This window comes from Hibiscus syriacus, unplaced genomic scaffold (assembly GCF_006381635.1).
Source record: "Hibiscus syriacus cultivar Baekdansim isolate YM2019G1 unplaced genomic scaffold, ASM638163v2 tig00111022_pilon, whole genome shotgun sequence".
NCBI lineage: Eukaryota > Viridiplantae > Streptophyta > Magnoliopsida > Malvales > Malvaceae > Hibiscus > Hibiscus syriacus.
Window position 1 is genome coordinate 1 of NW_024062956.1, and position 19,115 is coordinate 19,115.

Genomic DNA, 19,115 nt, shown 5'->3' on the forward strand with positions numbered 1-19,115 from the left:
AAAACAGAATCTACATGCCTCCTAAACACATGCACCGTACTCCGCAAGCAACGCCGGTGGAGCTCCTTTACTGATGTTGATAGTTACACTGGTTCAAATCTTTTAACCTGAAATAGTGAATAACCTATTGAGCTTTGGGAAACTCAGTAATACAAAACTATCAAAAGATGCTGAAGGGCATGCAGATAATAGGTAAGCATAATTTTCCTTATTGATTCAGACATCTACAGATTCTTATGATGAGCTGAGGTCCCACTGATATCACAGGTAGTAAAAGACAGGAAGCTTCCAATTTGGAGTAAACGTTCGGAGGACCAGGTTCAAGAGATCATAATAGGATGCTAGTGTGTTCCCACAAAACCAGTGAACATGTATAGATCTTTTTAAAACAGTAGCAGTTAAAACGCATTTTTAAAACCATAGTAAAACCCTCCAACCGAACGCCAATATGCAATTCCCCAGAACTGCATCCATAAGGACTTACCCTAGGCCCAAAGGGCGTAGGTGTGAACCTAAGGGAGCATCTTAGGTCCATAAGGCCTTACCATAGCCGAAGTGTAGGTGCCACCTGAGAGGAGTGCCCTCAAGCCCATAAGAACTTACCCAATGCACACAGCAGGGGAACCACCCTAAGGGATTACCTTATGGTCCATAAGGTCTTACCACTAGGCCATTAGGCCCAAGAGCCCACCCAAGAGTCGCCTTAGGTCCATAAGGAATTACCAGTCGGTGATGAACCTATACAAGGAATTACCAGTAGCGATTGAACCTACCAGAGTCTTCAGTCATACCAGAGTCCCAGAGTACCCGTATAAAAAAATTTCAGTCAGTAAATAGAGATATCAAAAGTCAAAGATTAGAACAGAAATCAGATATCAGAACATATATCAACGTTCAGAGCAGAAATCAAAGGTTATATTGTATTTCAGATAACAAAGACATACTTTTAAAACCAGAGAAACATTTGTGTGATCATGGAACACACTAGAGGTTCTAGTTATTATTCGGAGGTGATGGTATTTTCAGATAGAGAGTCATGAAACTTCTGTAAACTGATTAAATTTAGAGAGGAGATCCCATAAAAGGGTTTGATAGCTGACAAATTCATCAGTTATTCAGAATTTGTTTATCAGGATCATATAGTATTGGGATATTTTCGGAGGCACTATGTAATCAGATAGGTATTCAGAATCTTTGCATCAGAGTTACTCGTGTTTTCAGATATGACAAGAGTAATTCCATATCCAGGAAATCATGGGCATTTTGGGCATTAGGTTCTTGGAGAATTCTTAGTGATTTGAGCTAATAAGGGAGAAACAAAGATTCAGGGCATTTACGATTTATGTCGATCTATCGGAATATCGAGTTAACACGAACTATACAAATCCCAGCAATGATACCTGTCAACCGGTCAAATCGTTGCACTTCAGGGTATTCACTCTTTAATACAGACAACTCTTGTCGATTGATCATCTTCAGAATCATCGATGAATGGATCTTTGGGAGACTAACAGATATTCCAATGGTCTTATTTCATTTCTACATTGTAACGATATCAGGAAATGTCGACGTGCTTGATTCGTGTTTCAAAACCCTTATAGACGGTACAACATATAAGATCATCAGTGTTTCTAGACTTATCCAAGTTATTCGCTTAATTCAATGTCATTTGGGTACATAAATCAATTAGTATTCAAGTTATCCCGGTCACTTAGGAGTTTCCAGAGTAATTCTATCGTTTTAACAATTCGAATAATAATACTTCCATTCAGTTCAACTTTGTCATTTCGAGAAATCCATACGTGTAAGGAACTTTTGGTAATATAGCCTCCGGGTGTTCGTTCAGGAATTAGAAAATTTAAGTCTTTTACCATCTCAAAGATCATGATCGATTAACATGATTATTTTCACTTTCTAGGAAAATCCTTATCTTTTATATCATACCGATATTTTCGTAGATTCGATTATCCAAGTTGGAGGAAACGGAACTCAATTCAGCCATAAGCTCTTCATAAAGGTAACAAACTCTGGAACTGACTTGTTTGTCCTTCATATTACTAATTAATCTATTAATAATATATTATTTTAATTAATAATTAATCTATTATTGATATTTGTTTAAATTTATATAAACTAAATATTACAAGAATAATTGAGATTAATATTATTAATTTAATATTTAGAAAATCTTTTTTAATTAAGATCAATTAATTGATTAATATCTAATTTATAATATGATATACAAAATTTAAGTTAACGTATAGTATGATATAAGAACTTTAATTCATAAATACAAAAAAAATTAATTTTTAATGATCATATTACTAATTTAAGTAGATGTCAAATCACACTATTTCAAATATATCTAAAGCTAAATTCTATAAGAATCATTATTTAATACAACAAGAAACTTTTTTTATTTTAATTAAGATTAATAAATTAATTAATATCTAAATCATTACAGTTAGATATAACTAAAAGTGTAGAAATTAACTCCAAAAGTCCTACTATTAAATCCAAAACTGTTGATTTTGTCGAATTATATTTGTCATAAATAGTCTAATTAGACATCTTCTTAGTCTAGTACTTAATATGAATACGATGACTAACATTATAAATACAACAGTGCACTTCGTCGATATTTGAATCAATTACTTTTCACAAAAGAATCATATTAATATGAAGATCTTCAAATTCTTCTTTCACGTTGTTGTTTTCTCTTCAATTATATTTCATGTTAATGCTCACAATGTCACTCACGATTCGAGATCAATCATCATTGATGGAACTCACGAATCATTCTCTCGGGTTCAATTCATTATCCAAGAAGTACTGCTCAGGTAATAATAAAATTCAACTGAAATATTTAGTTAATTTTGAATTCGTGTTAATTTTGTTGAATTTTGATAGATGTGGCCTGATCTTATAAGAAAAGCCAAAGAAGGTGGATTGGATGCGGTTGAAACATATGTATTTTGGAATGCGCATGAACCGGTTCGTCGTCAATATGATTTTAGCGGAAATCTTGATCTTATTCGATTTCTTAAAACGATCCAAGACGAGGGTTTATACGCAATTCTTCGAATTGGACCTTATGCATGCGCGGAGTGGAATTATGGGTAAATTAATTCACTTGGTTGTTTTATCAATACTTGAATAATTAATTTTTTTAGTACAAATAACTTATTAATTTCTTGAATAATATTGAATAGGGGTTTTCCTATGTGGCTGCATAATATGCCTGGAGTTGCTTTTCGAACCAAAAACGACGTGTTTATGGTAATTACTTTCTTTTTCAATGAAAATTTCCCAATTATTTGTTATTTACATTTTCATTCTTATTCAGAATGAAATGAAAATTTACAAGCTTGATAGTGATATGGTGAAAGCAGAGAAACTATTTGCATCCCAAGGAGGTCATATAATTCTGCTCAGGTATACATATATAAATTGATGTTTTATTAATATTGTTTTTATGATTGCTAAATAATATTTTATATGTATAGATTGAGAATGAATATGGCAACGTGATGAAACCATACGGAGAAGACGGGAAATCTTATATTAATTGGTGTGCTCAAATGGCTGATTCTCTGGATATTGGAATCCCATGGATTATGTGTCAGCAAGCTGGTGCTCCAAAGCCAATGGTATTTAATTTTTCATTAATTAAATATTTTATGTTATTTTATGTTAATTAGTTTGTTTTTTATTTTGTAATCCTAATCAGTTGGAGACTTGCAATGGTTGGTATTGTGATCAATACAAACCAAAAGACCCCGATACCCTAAAATGTGGACTGAAAATTGGACTGGATGGTAAGTTGGTAAGTTTCCTGTCTTTTTAATTTGAAAATTATATATTAGTATAAACTTGATTTTAATGAATCTTAGGTTTAAGAGTTGGGGTGGCGCAGACCCACTTAGAACAGCAGAAGATCTCGCTTTTTCTGTTGCTCGATTTTTTCAAAAGGGCGGTACATTACAAAACTACTATATGGTCAGTGATTCTTTTTTTCCCTCTTTAAACAAAATAATAATTTGTCTATATTAGTATTTAACCTTTTTCTTGTAATTTTTAGTATCATGGCGGTACCAATTTTGGGTAGAACTTCGGGTGGCCCATATGACCACTTCATATGACTATAACGCACCTCTTGATGAATATGGTAATTTCTTGCCTTTGGTAATAGTTTTCTTTATAATTTATAAATAATTTATTAATTCTATTTTATTTAGGGAATCTGAATCAACCGAAATGGGGACATTTGAAGCAGCTTCATGATGTTTTACATTCCATTGAGTATACTCTCACTCACGGAGATGTTCACACTCAAAAACTTTGATAATTCTGTCACGGTAATAAATTAAAAGTAAAAAAATAAATTAAATATATAATTTATTCTAATTAATTTTCTTTGATTATATTTGATTCAGGCCACTGTTTATCAAACGAATGATAAATCGAGTTGCTTTTTGAGCAATTCAAATACTACAACAGATGTTAATGTCAATTTTGGAGGAATCGATTACTTTGTTCCAGCAGTCTATTAGTATTCTTCCGGATTGTAGGGAAGAAGCATATAATACGGCAAAGGTTCGTTTTTTTTTTTTGCTCGGTAAATTTAATTTTTTTAATGATTCGTCAAACCTAAGTTAAGAGCCTCATTAAAAACCTCCCTAACCTAGATGGAGGAAAAGAGTGCTCAAAATTAGGTAAAAGGTACAAAACCAACCAGAAGCTAGCTAAATGAATACAACGAAACAGGCAATTGATCCATTCAGACAAATCCAATTATCTACCAAACTGCCCACCCTTACATTGTACATCATTAAATTGTTTCAAATACCAAAACTCCAAGCACCACACCTGAGAGAGTTCCTGCAGTTTAAACTTGATGAAACAATGGCCTGCTTTATCAATTGACCATACTAACCTGTCCGGGACATCACGCTTCAAAATCATGAAATGAGTTCGCTCTTTTAGGACTTGAAACAATGCCTTTTCTCTATCCAGCAGATTCTTAGTTAAGATCCCCTCCCAATGACTCAAAACAAAGTCCCCATTAACTGCGAATTCAGTCACAGGAATCCTTTTACATCTGAATCCAAACTTGTTTCAAACAGCAGCAACACCCTCGGTATCAATCCAGACCCAAAGATGACAAACAGGCAGGAATGAACAAAACACGAGTGAAATTCAAAAACTCTCTAAAATCACTCGTAATAACTAACCCAACTAACAAAAAACAAAGCCAGCATACTAATGAAGAGAAAACTAACATATTAACAACCAGGTCGGGAGCCAAAGCAATTCGCTTTACCACCAAGCTTCTGACTTCTGCAGAACTTCTATATCCAACCAATAAGCTATCAAATTGTGAAAATACATTATGATTGAAAACGAGTTTGCGTATGTAATTAGGTTTATGCTCAAACTTCAATGATGATTAAGAAATCAAACAAAGCTGAAGATGAGCCGGATTCTCTGAAATGGACTTGGAGACCTGAATTGATTGAATCGGCTTCGGTTCAAGGAAAGGGAGATGTTTCCGTTAACAGGATTGTTGATCAAAAGATATGGCAAATGATGCTAGTGACTACTGTGGTATATGACAAGGTAAATTAGTTATTTGTACTACATATACTTCATTCGATATTTGTATAAACATATATTTGATTCATTTGTTTTGACAGTGTCGAGCTTGCAAGAGATGATCTCACGTTAAATGAAACCGTGACTCTTCGTGTAACTGATACTGGCCATGTACTTCATGTTTTTATCCATGGAAAATACATCGGTAAACGAACGATATTTAATATGTATTGAATTAAAATAGATCTGTATATAAAATATTGCAAATAATTGTATGTAAAAATTTGTTTCTTAGGTTCTCGATGGGCAAAATATGGCAACAACGTGACGTACGTTTTCGAGAAAAATATCAATCTATCACCGGGAAGAAACTTGATATCGTTACTTAGTGCTACAGTTGGATTCAAGGATATATATACATAGAACTCATGAATAATCATAAATTTTACTATGATTTTTATTACTAATATATGCGTGCGTACAGAACTATGAAGCAAAGTTTGACTTGGTTGGAGCTGGAATTACATCACCTGTAGAATTAGTTTTGAAGAAGGGAGACGAGACAATTATCAAAGATCTATCTTCAAATAAATGGACCTATAAAATAGGTTTGGATGGAATTTCAAACAAATTTTTTGACCCTTCAAAATCATCGTTGAAATGGATTTCAGATCAAATTCCAATTAACAAGAACTTCACTTGGTACAAGGTAAATAAATGATTTACTTTATATATATATATATATATGATATTGATATTGATTTTCTTATGTTGAAATTTCAGACAACATTCAAGGCTCCTTGGGGAACAAACCAGTTGTGGTGGATTTACTGGGTTTAGGAAAAGGCATGGCCTGGGTGAATGGTCATAGTCTTGGTAGATATTGGCCGAGTTATATAGCTAATAAGCAGCTTTGCAAGACAAAGGCTTGTGATTATCGTGGCAGATATAGTGATAAAAATGTCTTTCCAAGTGTGGTGAACCTACCCAAAGATGGTAACCTAAGTTATGTATATTATATTTTCGAGGAGATTTTTATTTTCTTTTACTGACTATTGTGATCTTGTTGTGGTTTTAAAGGTATCATATCCCTCGATCATTTCTTGATGATGGTGATAATACATTGGTTTTGTTTGAAGAATTTGGTGGTAATCCTTCATATGTACAATTTCAAACCGTTGAAATTGGATCGATTTGCATTAATGCTTACGAAGGAAAACGGGTGGAATTGTCTTGTCATAATCGACCGATTTCAAAGATTGAATTTGCAAGTTTTGGTCATCCACAAGGTGTTTGTGGATCATTTGAGAAAGGTGAATGTGAATCGGATGTGGATGTAGTATCGATACTGGAAAAAGTAAGTTAAGAATCCATATTTATGTAAAAAGTGGGTTAAAATTTTATAATTTTGTTTTAATTTTTTCCTTTTTGAAATTTAACAGGAATGCGTAGGGAAAGAGTCATGTTCATTCGAGATTTCTCAAGACAAATTCGGAAAAGCTTATTGTGAAGTTAGAAGATTAACCGTGGAAGCCGTTTGTGAAGATTTTATATTTTAAATTTTTGAGTATTTATTATTATATATAGGAAAGGAATTTTATTCATTTTTTAATTATTTTAAGAAATTATACTAGGTTATCATGTTTCCGACAGACATTAATAAAAATTATATATACAAGTATTTTTTTTATTTCCGTTCTTGTTATCAAGGTAACTTCAAATTGATGTGGTCGAATACGTAATCGATGTTGTTGCATGAGTTGCATCCGTTGTTGTTCAAAGACGAATAATCAATGTGTTAACCGAGTTATGCACTGTTCTGGCATGCATAGGCTGCTCGGAGCCAAGGGCAAAACTATTATGAGATTTTAGAAGGGGCCAAATTGCTTATATTAAAACTAATTAGGTAAACCACACAAAAAAATAGAGGATTGAGACTTAATTTCACTAATTTCAAAATTACCATGTCCTAAAAAGTAATTAAACCAAAAAAGTTAGATGCTTAATCTCATTTAACTTTAAAATAGATAATGTATTAAAAAATAATTAAACAAAAAAATTTAGGAGGACCAAGGTTTAATTTTAATGATTTCAAAACTTTAAAGACTTAAAATACAATCAAACTATATTTTATATAAGCGTTTATGATATAACTATATGTTAATAAAAGCATGTTTAGTGCTCGATTTTTCCAAAAGGAAGTACATTGATTTAATCATAAGGGGTACGTAATCTAAAAACTGCCTAAATGTGTAAGTCATCTCCCTCTCATGCTAGCTTCTGTATCATAGTGATGGAGGCTAAATTCATCTCCAAGATGCTTGTTCCACAGGAAAACACATTCTTGAGGCCATATTGTAGTGATCTACAAGTTGATGAGCATTACTAAATTCCGCAAGTTTCTGCGAACTCAGTTAAGCCGCCAAACCATTTCGTTAGCAGTCCATAAGAGCCAGATGATATCCAGTGAACGGTGGCATCAAAAAGCTCTAGAACAATGAAACCCACATTATTTTTCTCAATTTTTTACAAAGCAAGAAAGCTACACCCCAGATACAGATGAAGATCTAGCAGAGATAAAATACCTTCCAGATCTTGAATATTCAACGGAAGAATCTCTTACGACATCGCGCAGATCCAAGCTCCTCATACTCTGCCTTAGTGATATGCATTGATTCATAGTCGGGACTAGATGCCAAAAGTGAACCCCCTCGCCACACTCCTAGGATTGGACTGAAGCATCCCAAAGAATTTACTTTACCACATGAGAAGAAATAGCTTTCGAAGACGTGTAACACATTAAAACCTAATATTCGAAGGTGAGAGTTTACTCTTCTTGAGTTGTTATGTTGATTTGGGAGTCATCTGTAACTAGAGGGCGGAGATCCTTATCCCTGAGAGTTTGGCATTGAAAAATGAGTGTAAATCAAAGTGGAAGCTAAAAAATGATATTACTACAGGCCGATGTGAAGTGAAGGAGCTTACAGTCTCTCAACAAATCTTGGGAACAAAGTGCTGCCACCAGTCAATATTATGCTGCTCAGGCACGAAATTTGAACAATTTTAAGTGGCATGAACGAATTAAAATTGAAAATTTCAGAGGCTTTCTAGAATTGTACTTGAAGAATGTTAAACACACATTTGGTAAAGTACATGATGAAGGATGGCAGGCATCGACGGCTCAAACAATACATTCTGCTAGTCCAGCCTCGTTCATTCCTGTAAAGAGAAGGGTAATTGGCACCATGTGTGTATTTAAGTATTAGGCGAAAACCGAAACAATGTTCCCATTTCTAACGTCACTGGCCATTAAGCAACAAAACATTTTCTTAAATGATTTAATCTCCAACCATGGCTTTAGCAAATTAGACTACTGGTTCTAGAGCTAAATTCCAAAATTTCTGCCTCCAAACCTCAAATAACTTCTTGAACATCTCTAGATTGGTTCCTTCCTAAACTGGAAGACCCTAGAGATTACTTAAAAATTAGAAAAATGAGAATGTAACACCCACAAACCAATGCGAGTGACCCGATCTGATCCGAGGTGTCACATTTGGGGTCACCGTAGAGACCCACAATAAAAATCCCGAAAAAATTTAAAATTTCTATTAAAACATTAAAATCATAAAAAAATTGTAATTAAAATACAAGTTCGGAAAACCATTCAAATATTATAGACATATTAAAATCATACACATTCATACTCTTATATAAAAACAGAATACCATCTACATGCCTCCTAAACACATGCACCGTACTCCGCAAGCAACGCCGGTGGAGCTCCTTTACTGATGTTGATAGTTACACTGGTTCAAATCTTTTAACCTGAAATAGTGAATAACCTATTGAGCTTTGGGAAACTCAGTAATACAAAACTATCAAAAGATGCTGAAGGACATGCAGATAATAGGTAAGCATAATTTTCCTTATTGATTCAGACATCTACAGATTCTTATGATGAGCTGAGGTCCCACTGATATCACAGGTAGTAAAAGACAGGAAGCTTCCAATTTGGAGTAAACGTTCGGAGGACCAGGTTCAAGAGATCATAATAGGATGCCTAGTGTTCCCACAAAACCAGTGAACATGTATAGATCTTTTTAAAACAGTAGCAGTTTAAAACGCATTTTTAAAACCATAGTAAAACCCTCCAACCGAACGCCAATATGCAATTCCCCAGAACTGCATCCATAAGGACTTACCCTAGGCCCAAAGGGCGTAGGTGTGAACCTAAGGGAGCATCTTAGGTCCATAAGGCCTTACCATAGCCGAAGTGTAGGTGCCCACCTGAGAGGAGTGCCCTCAAGCCCATAAGAACTTACCCAATGCACACAGCAGGGGAACCACCCTAAGGGATTACCTTATGGTCCATAAGGTCTTACCACTAGGCCATTAGGCCCAAGAGCCCACCCAAGAGTCGCCTTAGGTCCATAAGGAATTACCAGTCGGTGATGAACCTATACAAGGAATTACAAGTAGCGATTGAACCTACCAGAGTCTTCAGTCATACCAGAGTCCCAGAGTACCCCGTATAAAAAAATTTCAGTCAGTAAATAGAGATATCAAAAGTCAAAGATTAGAACAGAAATCAGATATCAGAACATATATCAACGTTCAGAGCAGAAATCAAAGGTTATATTGTATTTCAGATAACAAAGATATACTTTTAAAACCAGAGAAAACATCTGTGTGATCATGGAACACACTAGAGGTTCTAGTTATTATTCGGAGGTGATTGGTATTTATCAGATAGAGAGTCATGAAACTTCTGTAAACTGGTTAAATTCAGAGAGGAGATCCCCATAAAAGGGTTTGATAGCTGACAAATTCATCAGCTATTCAGAACATTTTGTATCATGATCATATAGTATTGGGATATTTTTCGGAGGCACTATGTAATCAGATAGGTATTCAGAATTCTTTGCATCAGAGTTACTCGTGTTTTCAGATATGACAAGAGTAATTCCATTATCCAGGAAATCATGGGCATTTTGGGCATTAGGTTCTTGGAGAATTCTTAGTGATTTGAGCTAATAAGGGAGAAACAAAGATTCAGGGCATTTACGATTTGTGTCGATCTATCGGAATATCGAGTTAACACGAACTATACAAATCCCAACAATGATACCTGTAACCCGGTCAAATCGTTGCACTTCATGGGTATTCACTCTTTAATACAGACAACTCTTGTCGATTGATCATCTTCAGAATCATCGATGAATGGATCTTTGGGAGACTAACAGATATTCCAATGGTCTTTATTTCATTTCTACATTGTAACGATATCAGGAAATGTCGACGTGCTTGATTCGTGTTTCAAAACCCTTATAGACGGTACAACATATAAGATCACCAGTGTTTCTAGACTTATCCAAGTTATTCGCTTAATTCAATGTCATTTGGGTACATAAATCAATTAGTATTCAAGTTTATCCCGGTCACTTAGGAGTTTCCAGAGTAATTCTATCGTTTTAACAATTCGAATACATACAGTACTTCCATTCAGTTCAACTTTGTCATTTCGAGAAATCCATACGTGTAAGGAACTTTCGGTAATATAGCCTCCGGGTGTTCGCTCAGGAATTAGAAAATTTAAGTCTTTTACCATCTCAAAGATCATGATCGATTAACATGATTATTTTCACTTTCTAGGAAAATCTTTATCTTTTATATCATACCGGTATTTTCGTAGATTCGATTATCCAAGTTGGAGGAAACAGAACTCAATTCAGCCATAAGCTCTTTATAAAGGTAACAAACTCTGGAACTGACTTGTTTGTCCCTTCATATTACTAATTAATCTATTAATAATATTATTATTTTAATTAATTAATTAATCTATTATTGATCATATGTGTTTAAATTTATATAAAACTAAATATTACAAGAATAATTGAGATTAATATTATTAATTTAATATATTTAGAAAATCTTTTTTAATTAAGATCAATTAATTGATTAATATCTACTAATTTATAATATGATATACAAAATTTAAGTTAACGTATAGTATGATATAAGAACTTTAATTCATAAATACAAAAAAAATTAATTTTTTAATGATCATATTACTAATTTAAGTAGATGTCAAATCACACTATTTCAAATATATCTAAAGCTAAATTCTATAAGAATCATTAATTTAATACAACAAGAAACTTTTTTTTATTTTTAATTAAGATTAATAAATTAATTAATATCTAAATCATTACAGTTAGATATAACTAAAAGTGTAGAAATTAACTCCAAAAGTCCTACTATTAAATCCAAAACTGTTGATTTTGTCGAATTATATTTGTCATAAATAGTCTAATTAGACATCTTCTTAGTCTAGTACTTAATATGAATATGATGACTAACATTATAAATACAACAGTGCACTTCGTCGATATTTGAATCAATTATCTTTTCACAAAAGAATCATATTAATATGAAGATCTTCAAATTCTTCTTTCACGTTGTTGTTTTCTCTTCAATTATATTTCATGTCAATGCTCACAATGTCACTCACGATTCGAGATCAATCATCATTGATGGAACTCATCGAATCATTCTCTCGGGTTCAATTCATTATCCAAGAAGTACTGCTCAGGTAATAATAAAATTCAACTGAAATATTTAGTTAAATTTTGAATTCGTGTTAATTTTGTTGAATTTTGATAGATGTGGCCTGATCTTATAAGAAAAGCCAAAGAAGGTGGATTGGATGCGGTTGAAACATATGTATTTTGGAATGCGCATGAACCGGTTCGTCGTCAATATGATTTTAGCGGAAATCTTGATCTTATTCGATTTCTTAAAACGATCCAAGACGAGGGTTTATACGCAATTCTTCGAATTGGACCTTATGCATGCGCGGAGTGGAATTATGGGTAAATTAATTCACTTGGTTTGTTTTTATCAATTACTTGAATAATTAATTTTTTTAGTACAAATAACTTTATTAATTTCTTGAATAATATTGAATAGGGGTTTTCCTATGTGGCTGCATAATATGCCTGGAGTTGCTTTTCGAACCAAAAACGACGTGTTTATGGTAATTACATTCTTTTTCAATGAAAATTTTCCCAATTATTTGTTTATTTACATTTTTCATTCTTTATTTCAGAATGAAATGAAAAATTTTACAAGCTTGATAGTTGATATGGTGAAAGCAGAGAAACTATTTGCATCCCAAGGAGGTCATATAATTCTTGCTCAGGTATACATATATAAATTGATGTTTTTATTAATATTGTTTTTATGATTGCTAAATAATATTTTATATGTATAGATTGAGAATGAATATGGCAACGTGATGAAACCATACGGAGAAGACGGGAAATCTTATATTAATTGGTGTGCTCAAATGGCTGATTCTCTGGATATTGGAGTCCCATGGATTATGTGTCAGCAAGCTGGTGCTCCAAAGCCAATGGTATTTAATTTTTCATTAATTAAATATTTTATGTTATTTATTTTATGTTAATTTAGTTTGTTTTTTATTTTGTAATCCTAATCAGTTGGAGACTTGCAATGGTTGGTATTGTGATCAATACAAACCAAAAGACCCCGATACCCCTAAAATGTGGACTGAAAATTGGACTGGATGGTAAGTTTCCTGTCTTTTTAATTTGAAAATTATATATTAGTATAAACTTGATTTTAATGAATCTTAGGTTTAAGAGTTGGGGTGGCGCAGACCCACTTAGAACAGCAGAAGATCTCGCTTTTTCTGTTGCTCGATTTTTTCAAAAGGGCGGTACATTACAAAACTACTATATGGTCAGTGATTCTTTTTTTCCCTCTTTAAACAAAATAATAATTTGTGTATATTAGTATTTAACCTTTTTTCTTGTAATTTTTAGTATCATGGCGGTACCAATTTTGGTAGAACTTCGGGTGGCCCATATATGACCACTTCATATGACTATAACGCACCTCTTGATGAATATGGTAATTTCTTGCCTTTGGTAATAGTTTTCTTTATAATTTATAAATAATTTATTAATTCTATTTTATTTAGGGAATCTGAATCAACCGAAATGGGGACATTTGAAGCACCTTCATGATGTTTTACATTCCATTGAGTATACTCTCACTCACGGAGATGTTCACACTCAAAAACTTGATAATTCTGTCACGGTAATAAATTAAAAGTAAAAAAATAAATTAAATATATAATTTATTCTAATTAATTTTCTTTGATTATATTTGATTCAGGCCACTGTTTATCAAACGAATGATAAATCGAGTTGCTTTTTGAGCAATTCAAATACTACAACAGATGTTAATGTCAATTTTGGAGGAATCGATTACTTTGTTCCAGCATGGTCTATTAGTATTCTTCCGGATTGTAGGGAAGAAGCATATAATACGGCAAAGGTACGTTTTTTTTTGCTCGGTAATTTTTTTAATGATTCGTCAAACCTAAGTTAAGAGCCTCATTAAAAACCTCCCTAACCTAGATGGAGGAAAAGAGTGCTCAAAATTAGGTAAAAGGTACAAAACTAACCAGAAGCTAGCTAAATGAATACAACGAAACAGGCAATTGATCCATTCAGACAAATCCAATTATCTACCAAACTGCCCACCCTTACATTGTACAGCATTAAATTGTTTCAAATACCAAAACTCCAAGCACCACACCTGAGAGAGTTCCTGCAGTTTAAACTTGATGAAACAATGGCTTGCTTTATCAATTGACCATACTAACCTGTCCGGGACATCACGCTTCAAAATCATGAAATGAGTTCGCTCTTTTAGGACGTGAAACAATGCCTTTTCTCTATCCTGCAGATTCTTAGTTAAGATCCCCTCCCAATGACTCAAAACAAAGCTCCCCATTAACTGCGAATTCAGTCACAGGAATCCTTTTACATCTGAATCCAAACTTGTTTCAAACAGCAGCAACACCCTCGGTATCAATTCAGACCCAAAGATGACAAACAGGCAGGAATGAACAAAACACGAGTGAAATTCAAAAACTCTCTAAAATCACTCGTAATAACTAACCCAACTAACAAAAAACAAAGCCAGCATACTAATGAAGAGAAAACTAACATATTAACAACCAGGTCGGGAGCCAAAGCAATTCGCTTTACCACCAAGCTTCTGACTTCTGCAGAACTTCTATATCCAACCAATAAGCTATCAAAATTGTGAAAATACATTATGATTGAAAACGAGTTTGCGTATGTAATTAGGTTTATGCTCAAACTTCAATGATGATTAAGAAATCAAACAAAGCTGAAGATGAGCCGGATTCTCTGAAATGGACTTGGAGACCTGAATTGATTGAATCGGCTTCGGTTCAAGGAAAGGGAGATGTTTCCGTTAACAGGATTGTTGATCAAAAAGATATGGCAAATGATGCTAGTGACTACTTGTGGTATATGACAAGGTAAATTAGTTATTTGTACTACATATACTTCATTCGATATTTGTATAAACATATATTTTGATTCATTTGTTTTGACAGTGTCGAGCTTGCAAGAGATGATCTCACGTTAAATGAAACCGTGACTCTTCGTGTAACTGATACTGGCCATGTTCTTCATGGTTTTATCCATGGAAAATACATCGGTAAACGAACGATATTTAATATGTATTGAATTAAAATAGATCTGTATATAAAATATTGCAAATAATTGTATGTAAAAATTTGTTTCTTAGGTTCTCGATGGGCAAAATATGGCAACAACGTGACGTACGTTTTCGAGAAAAATATCAATCTATCACCGGGAAGAAACTTGATATCGTTACTTAGTGCTACAGTTGGATTCAAGGTATATATATACATAGAACTCATGAATAATCATAAATTTTACTATGATTTTTATTACTAATATATGCGTGCGTACAGAACTATGAAGCAAAGTTTGACTTGGTTGGAGCTGGAATTACATCACCTGTAGAATTGGTTTTGAAGAAGGGAGACGAGACAATTATCAAAGATCTATCTTCAAATAAATGGACCTATAAAATAGGTTTGGATGGAATTTCAAACAAATTTTTTGACCCTTCAAAATCATCGTTGAAATGGATTTCAGATCAAATTCCAATTAACAAGAACTTCACTTGGTACAAGGTAAATAAATGATTTACTTTATAATATATATATATATATATATATGATATTGATATTGATCTTATGTTGAAATTTCAGACAACATTCAAGGCTCCTTTGGGGAACAAACCAGTTGTGGTGGATTTACTGGGTTTAGGAAAAGGCATGGCCTGGGTGAATGGTCATAGTCTTGGTAGATATTGGCCGAGTTATATAGCTAATAAGCAGCTTTGCAAGACAAAGGCTTGTGATTATCGTGGCAGATATAGTGATAAAAAATGTCTTTCCAAGTGTGGTGAACCTACCCAAAGATGGTAACCTAAGTTATGTATATTATATTTTTCGAGGAGATTTTTATTTTCTTTTACTGACTATTGTGATCTTGTTGTGGTTTTAAAGGTATCATGTCCCTCGATCATTTTTTGAAGATGGTGATAATACATTGGTTTTGTTTGAAGAATTTGGTGGTAATCCTTCATATGTACAATTTCAAACCGTTGAAATTGGATCGATTTGCATTAATGCTTACGAAGGAAAACGGGTGGAATTGTCTTGTCATAATCGACCGATTTCAAAGATTGAATTTGCAAGTTTTGGTCATCCACAAGGTGTTTGTGGATCATTTGAGAAAGGTGAATGTGAATCGGATGTGGATGTAGTATCGATACTGGAAAAAGTAAGTTAAGAATCCATATTTATGTAAAATGTGGGTTAAAATTTTATAATTTTGTTTTTAATTGATAATATTTTTTTCCTTTTTGAAATTTAACAGGAATGCGTAGGGAAAGAGTCATGTTCATTCGAGATTTCTCAAGACAAATTTGGAAAAGCTTATTGTGAAGTTAGAAGATTAACCGTGGAAGCCGTTTGTGAAGATTTTATATTTTAAATTTTTGAGTATTTATTATTATTATAGGAAAGGAATTTTATTCATTTTTTAATTATTTTAAGAAATTATACTAGGTTATCATGTTTCCGACAGACATTAATAAAAATTATATATACAAGTATTTTTTTTATTTCCGTTCTTGTTATCAAGGTAACTTCAAATTGATGTGGTCGAATACGTAATCGATGTTGTTGCATGAGTTGCATCCGTTGTTGTTCAAAGACGAATAATCAATGTGTTAACCGAGTTATGCACTGTTCTGGCATGCATAGGCTGCTCGGAGCCAAGGGCAAAACTATTATGAGATTTTAGAAGGGGCCAAATTGCTTATATTTAAAACTAATTAGGTAAACCACACAAAAAAATAGAGGATTGAGACTTAATTTCACTAATTTCAAAATTACCATGTCCTAAAAAGTAATTAAACCAAAAAAGTTAGATGCTTAATCTCATTTAACTTTAAAATAGATAATGTATTAAAAAATAATTAAACAAAAAAATTTAGGAGGACCAAGGTTTAATTTTAATGATTTCAAAGCTTTAAAGGACTTAAAATACAATCAAACTATATTTTATATAAGCGTTTATGATATAACTATATGTTAATAAAAGCATGTTTAGTGCTCGATTTTTCCAAAAGGAAGTACATTGATTTAATCATAAGGGGTACGTAATCTAAAAACTGCCTAAATGTGTAAGTCATCTCCCTCTCATGCTAGCTTCTGTATCATAGTGATGGAGGCTAAATTCATCTCCAAGATGCTTGTTCCACAGGAAAACACATTCTTGAGGCCATATTGTAGTGATCTACAAGTTGATGAGCATTACTAAATTCCGCAAGTTTCTGCGAACTCAGTTAAGCCGCCAAACCATTTCGTTTGCAGTCCATAAGAGCCAGATGATATCCAGTGAACGGTGGCATCAAAAAGCTCTAGAACAATGAAACCCACATTATTTTGATCAATTTTTTACAAAGCAAGAAACCTACACCCCAGATACAGATGAAGATCTAGCAGAGATAAAATACCTTCCAGATCTTGAATATTCAACGGAAGAATCTCTTACGACATCGCGCAGATCCAAGCTCCTCATACTCTGCCTTAGTGATATGCATTGATTCATAGTCGGGACTAGATGCCAAAAGTGAACCCCCTCGCCACACTCCTAGGATTGGACTGAAGCATCCCAAAGAATTTACTTTACCACAGAAGAAATAGCTTTCGAAGACGTGTAACACATTAAAACCTAATATTCGAAGGTGAGAGTTTACTCTTCTTGAGTTATTATGTTGATTTGAGAGTCATCTGGAACTAGAGGGCGGAGATCCTTCTCCCTGAGAGTTTGGCATTGAAAAATGAGTGTAAATCAAAGTGGAAGCTAAAAATGATATTACTACAGGCCGATGTGAAGTGAAGGAGCTTACAGTCTCTCAGCAAATCTTGGGAACAAAGTGCTGCCACCAGTCAATATTATGCTGCTCAGGCACGAAATTTGAACAATTTTAAGTGGCATGAACGAATTAAAATTGAAAATTTCAGAGGCTTTCTAGAATTGTACTTGAAGAATGTTAAACACGCCTTTGGTAAAGTACAGGATGAAGGATGGCAGGCATTGACGGCTCGAACAATACATTCTGCTAGTCCAGCCTCGTTCATTCCTGTAAAGAGAAGGGTAATTGGCACCATGTGTGTATTTAAGTATTAGGCGAAAACCGAAACAATGTTCCCATTTCTAACGTCACTGGCCATTAAGCAACAACACATTTTCTTAAATGATTTAATCTCAAACCCATGGCTTTAGCAAATTAGACTACTGCTAAATTCCAAAATTTCTGCCTCCAAACCTCAAATAACTTCTTGAACATCTCTAGATTGGTTCCTTCCTAAACTGGAAAACCCTGAAGATTACTTAACAATTAGAAAAAGGAGAATGTAACACCCACAAACCGATGCGAGTGACCCGATCTGATCCGAGGTGTCACATTTGGGGTCACCGTAGCGACCCACAATAAAAATCCCGAAAAAATTTAAAATTTCTATTAAAACATGTAAAATCATAAAAAAATTGTAATTAAAATACAAGTTCGGAAAACCATTCAAATATTATAGACATATTAAAATCATACACGTTCATACTCTTATATAAAAACAGAATACCATCTACATGCCTCCTAAACACATGCACCGTACTCCGCAAGCAACGCCGGTGGAGCTCCTTTACTGATGTTGATAGTTACACTGGTTCAAATCTTTTAACCTGGAATAGTGAATAACCTATTGAGCTTTGGGAAACCCAGTAATTCAAAACTATCAAAAGATACTGAAGGGCATGCAGATAATAGGTAAGCATAATTTTCCTTATTGATTCAGACATCTACAGATTCTTATGTTGAGCTGAGGTCCCATTGATATCACAGGTAGTAATAGACAGGAAGTTTCCAGTTTGGAGTAAACGTTCGAAGGACCAGGTTCAAGAGATCATAATAGGATGCCTAGTGTGTTCCCACAAAACCAGTGAACATGTTAGATCTTTTTAAAACAGTAGCAGTTTAAAACGCATTTTTAAAACCATAGTAAAACCCTC

The 19,115-nt window shown here is 33.6% G+C and overlaps 1 protein-coding gene, 1 long non-coding RNA gene and 2 pseudogenes across 2 annotated transcripts; 3 read left to right on the forward strand and 1 right to left on the reverse strand.

Annotated features, from left to right (window-relative positions):
- The first annotated feature begins 2,679 nt into the window (after positions 1-2,679).
- LOC120150507 lies at positions 2,680-7,154 on the forward strand (annotated as a pseudogene).
- Positions 7,155-8,010: 856 nt separating this feature from the next.
- On the reverse strand, positions 8,011-8,627 carry LOC120150345. The gene is made up of 3 exons (XR_005518520.1): positions 8,427-8,627; positions 8,181-8,328; positions 8,011-8,084 (listed from the first exon to the last, which is right to left on the reverse strand). It is a non-coding gene; the product is annotated as an uncharacterized LOC120150345 (long non-coding RNA).
- A 3,398-nt stretch (positions 8,628-12,025) lies between these two features.
- LOC120150508 lies at positions 12,026-12,922 on the forward strand (annotated as a pseudogene).
- A 21-nt stretch (positions 12,923-12,943) lies between these two features.
- Positions 12,944-16,532, forward strand: LOC120150509 (beta-galactosidase-like). The gene is made up of 13 exons (XM_039163197.1): positions 12,944-13,012; positions 13,098-13,186; positions 13,254-13,359; positions 13,443-13,530; positions 13,601-13,719; positions 13,798-13,959; positions 14,781-14,977; positions 15,056-15,159; positions 15,250-15,362; positions 15,440-15,664; positions 15,743-15,957; positions 16,043-16,319; positions 16,416-16,532. Exons 1-13 carry the CDS (start codon positions 12,944-12,946, stop codon positions 16,530-16,532), a joined length of 1,881 nt encoding a protein of 626 aa, XP_039019128.1.
- The last annotated feature ends 2,583 nt before the right edge of the window (positions 16,533-19,115 follow it).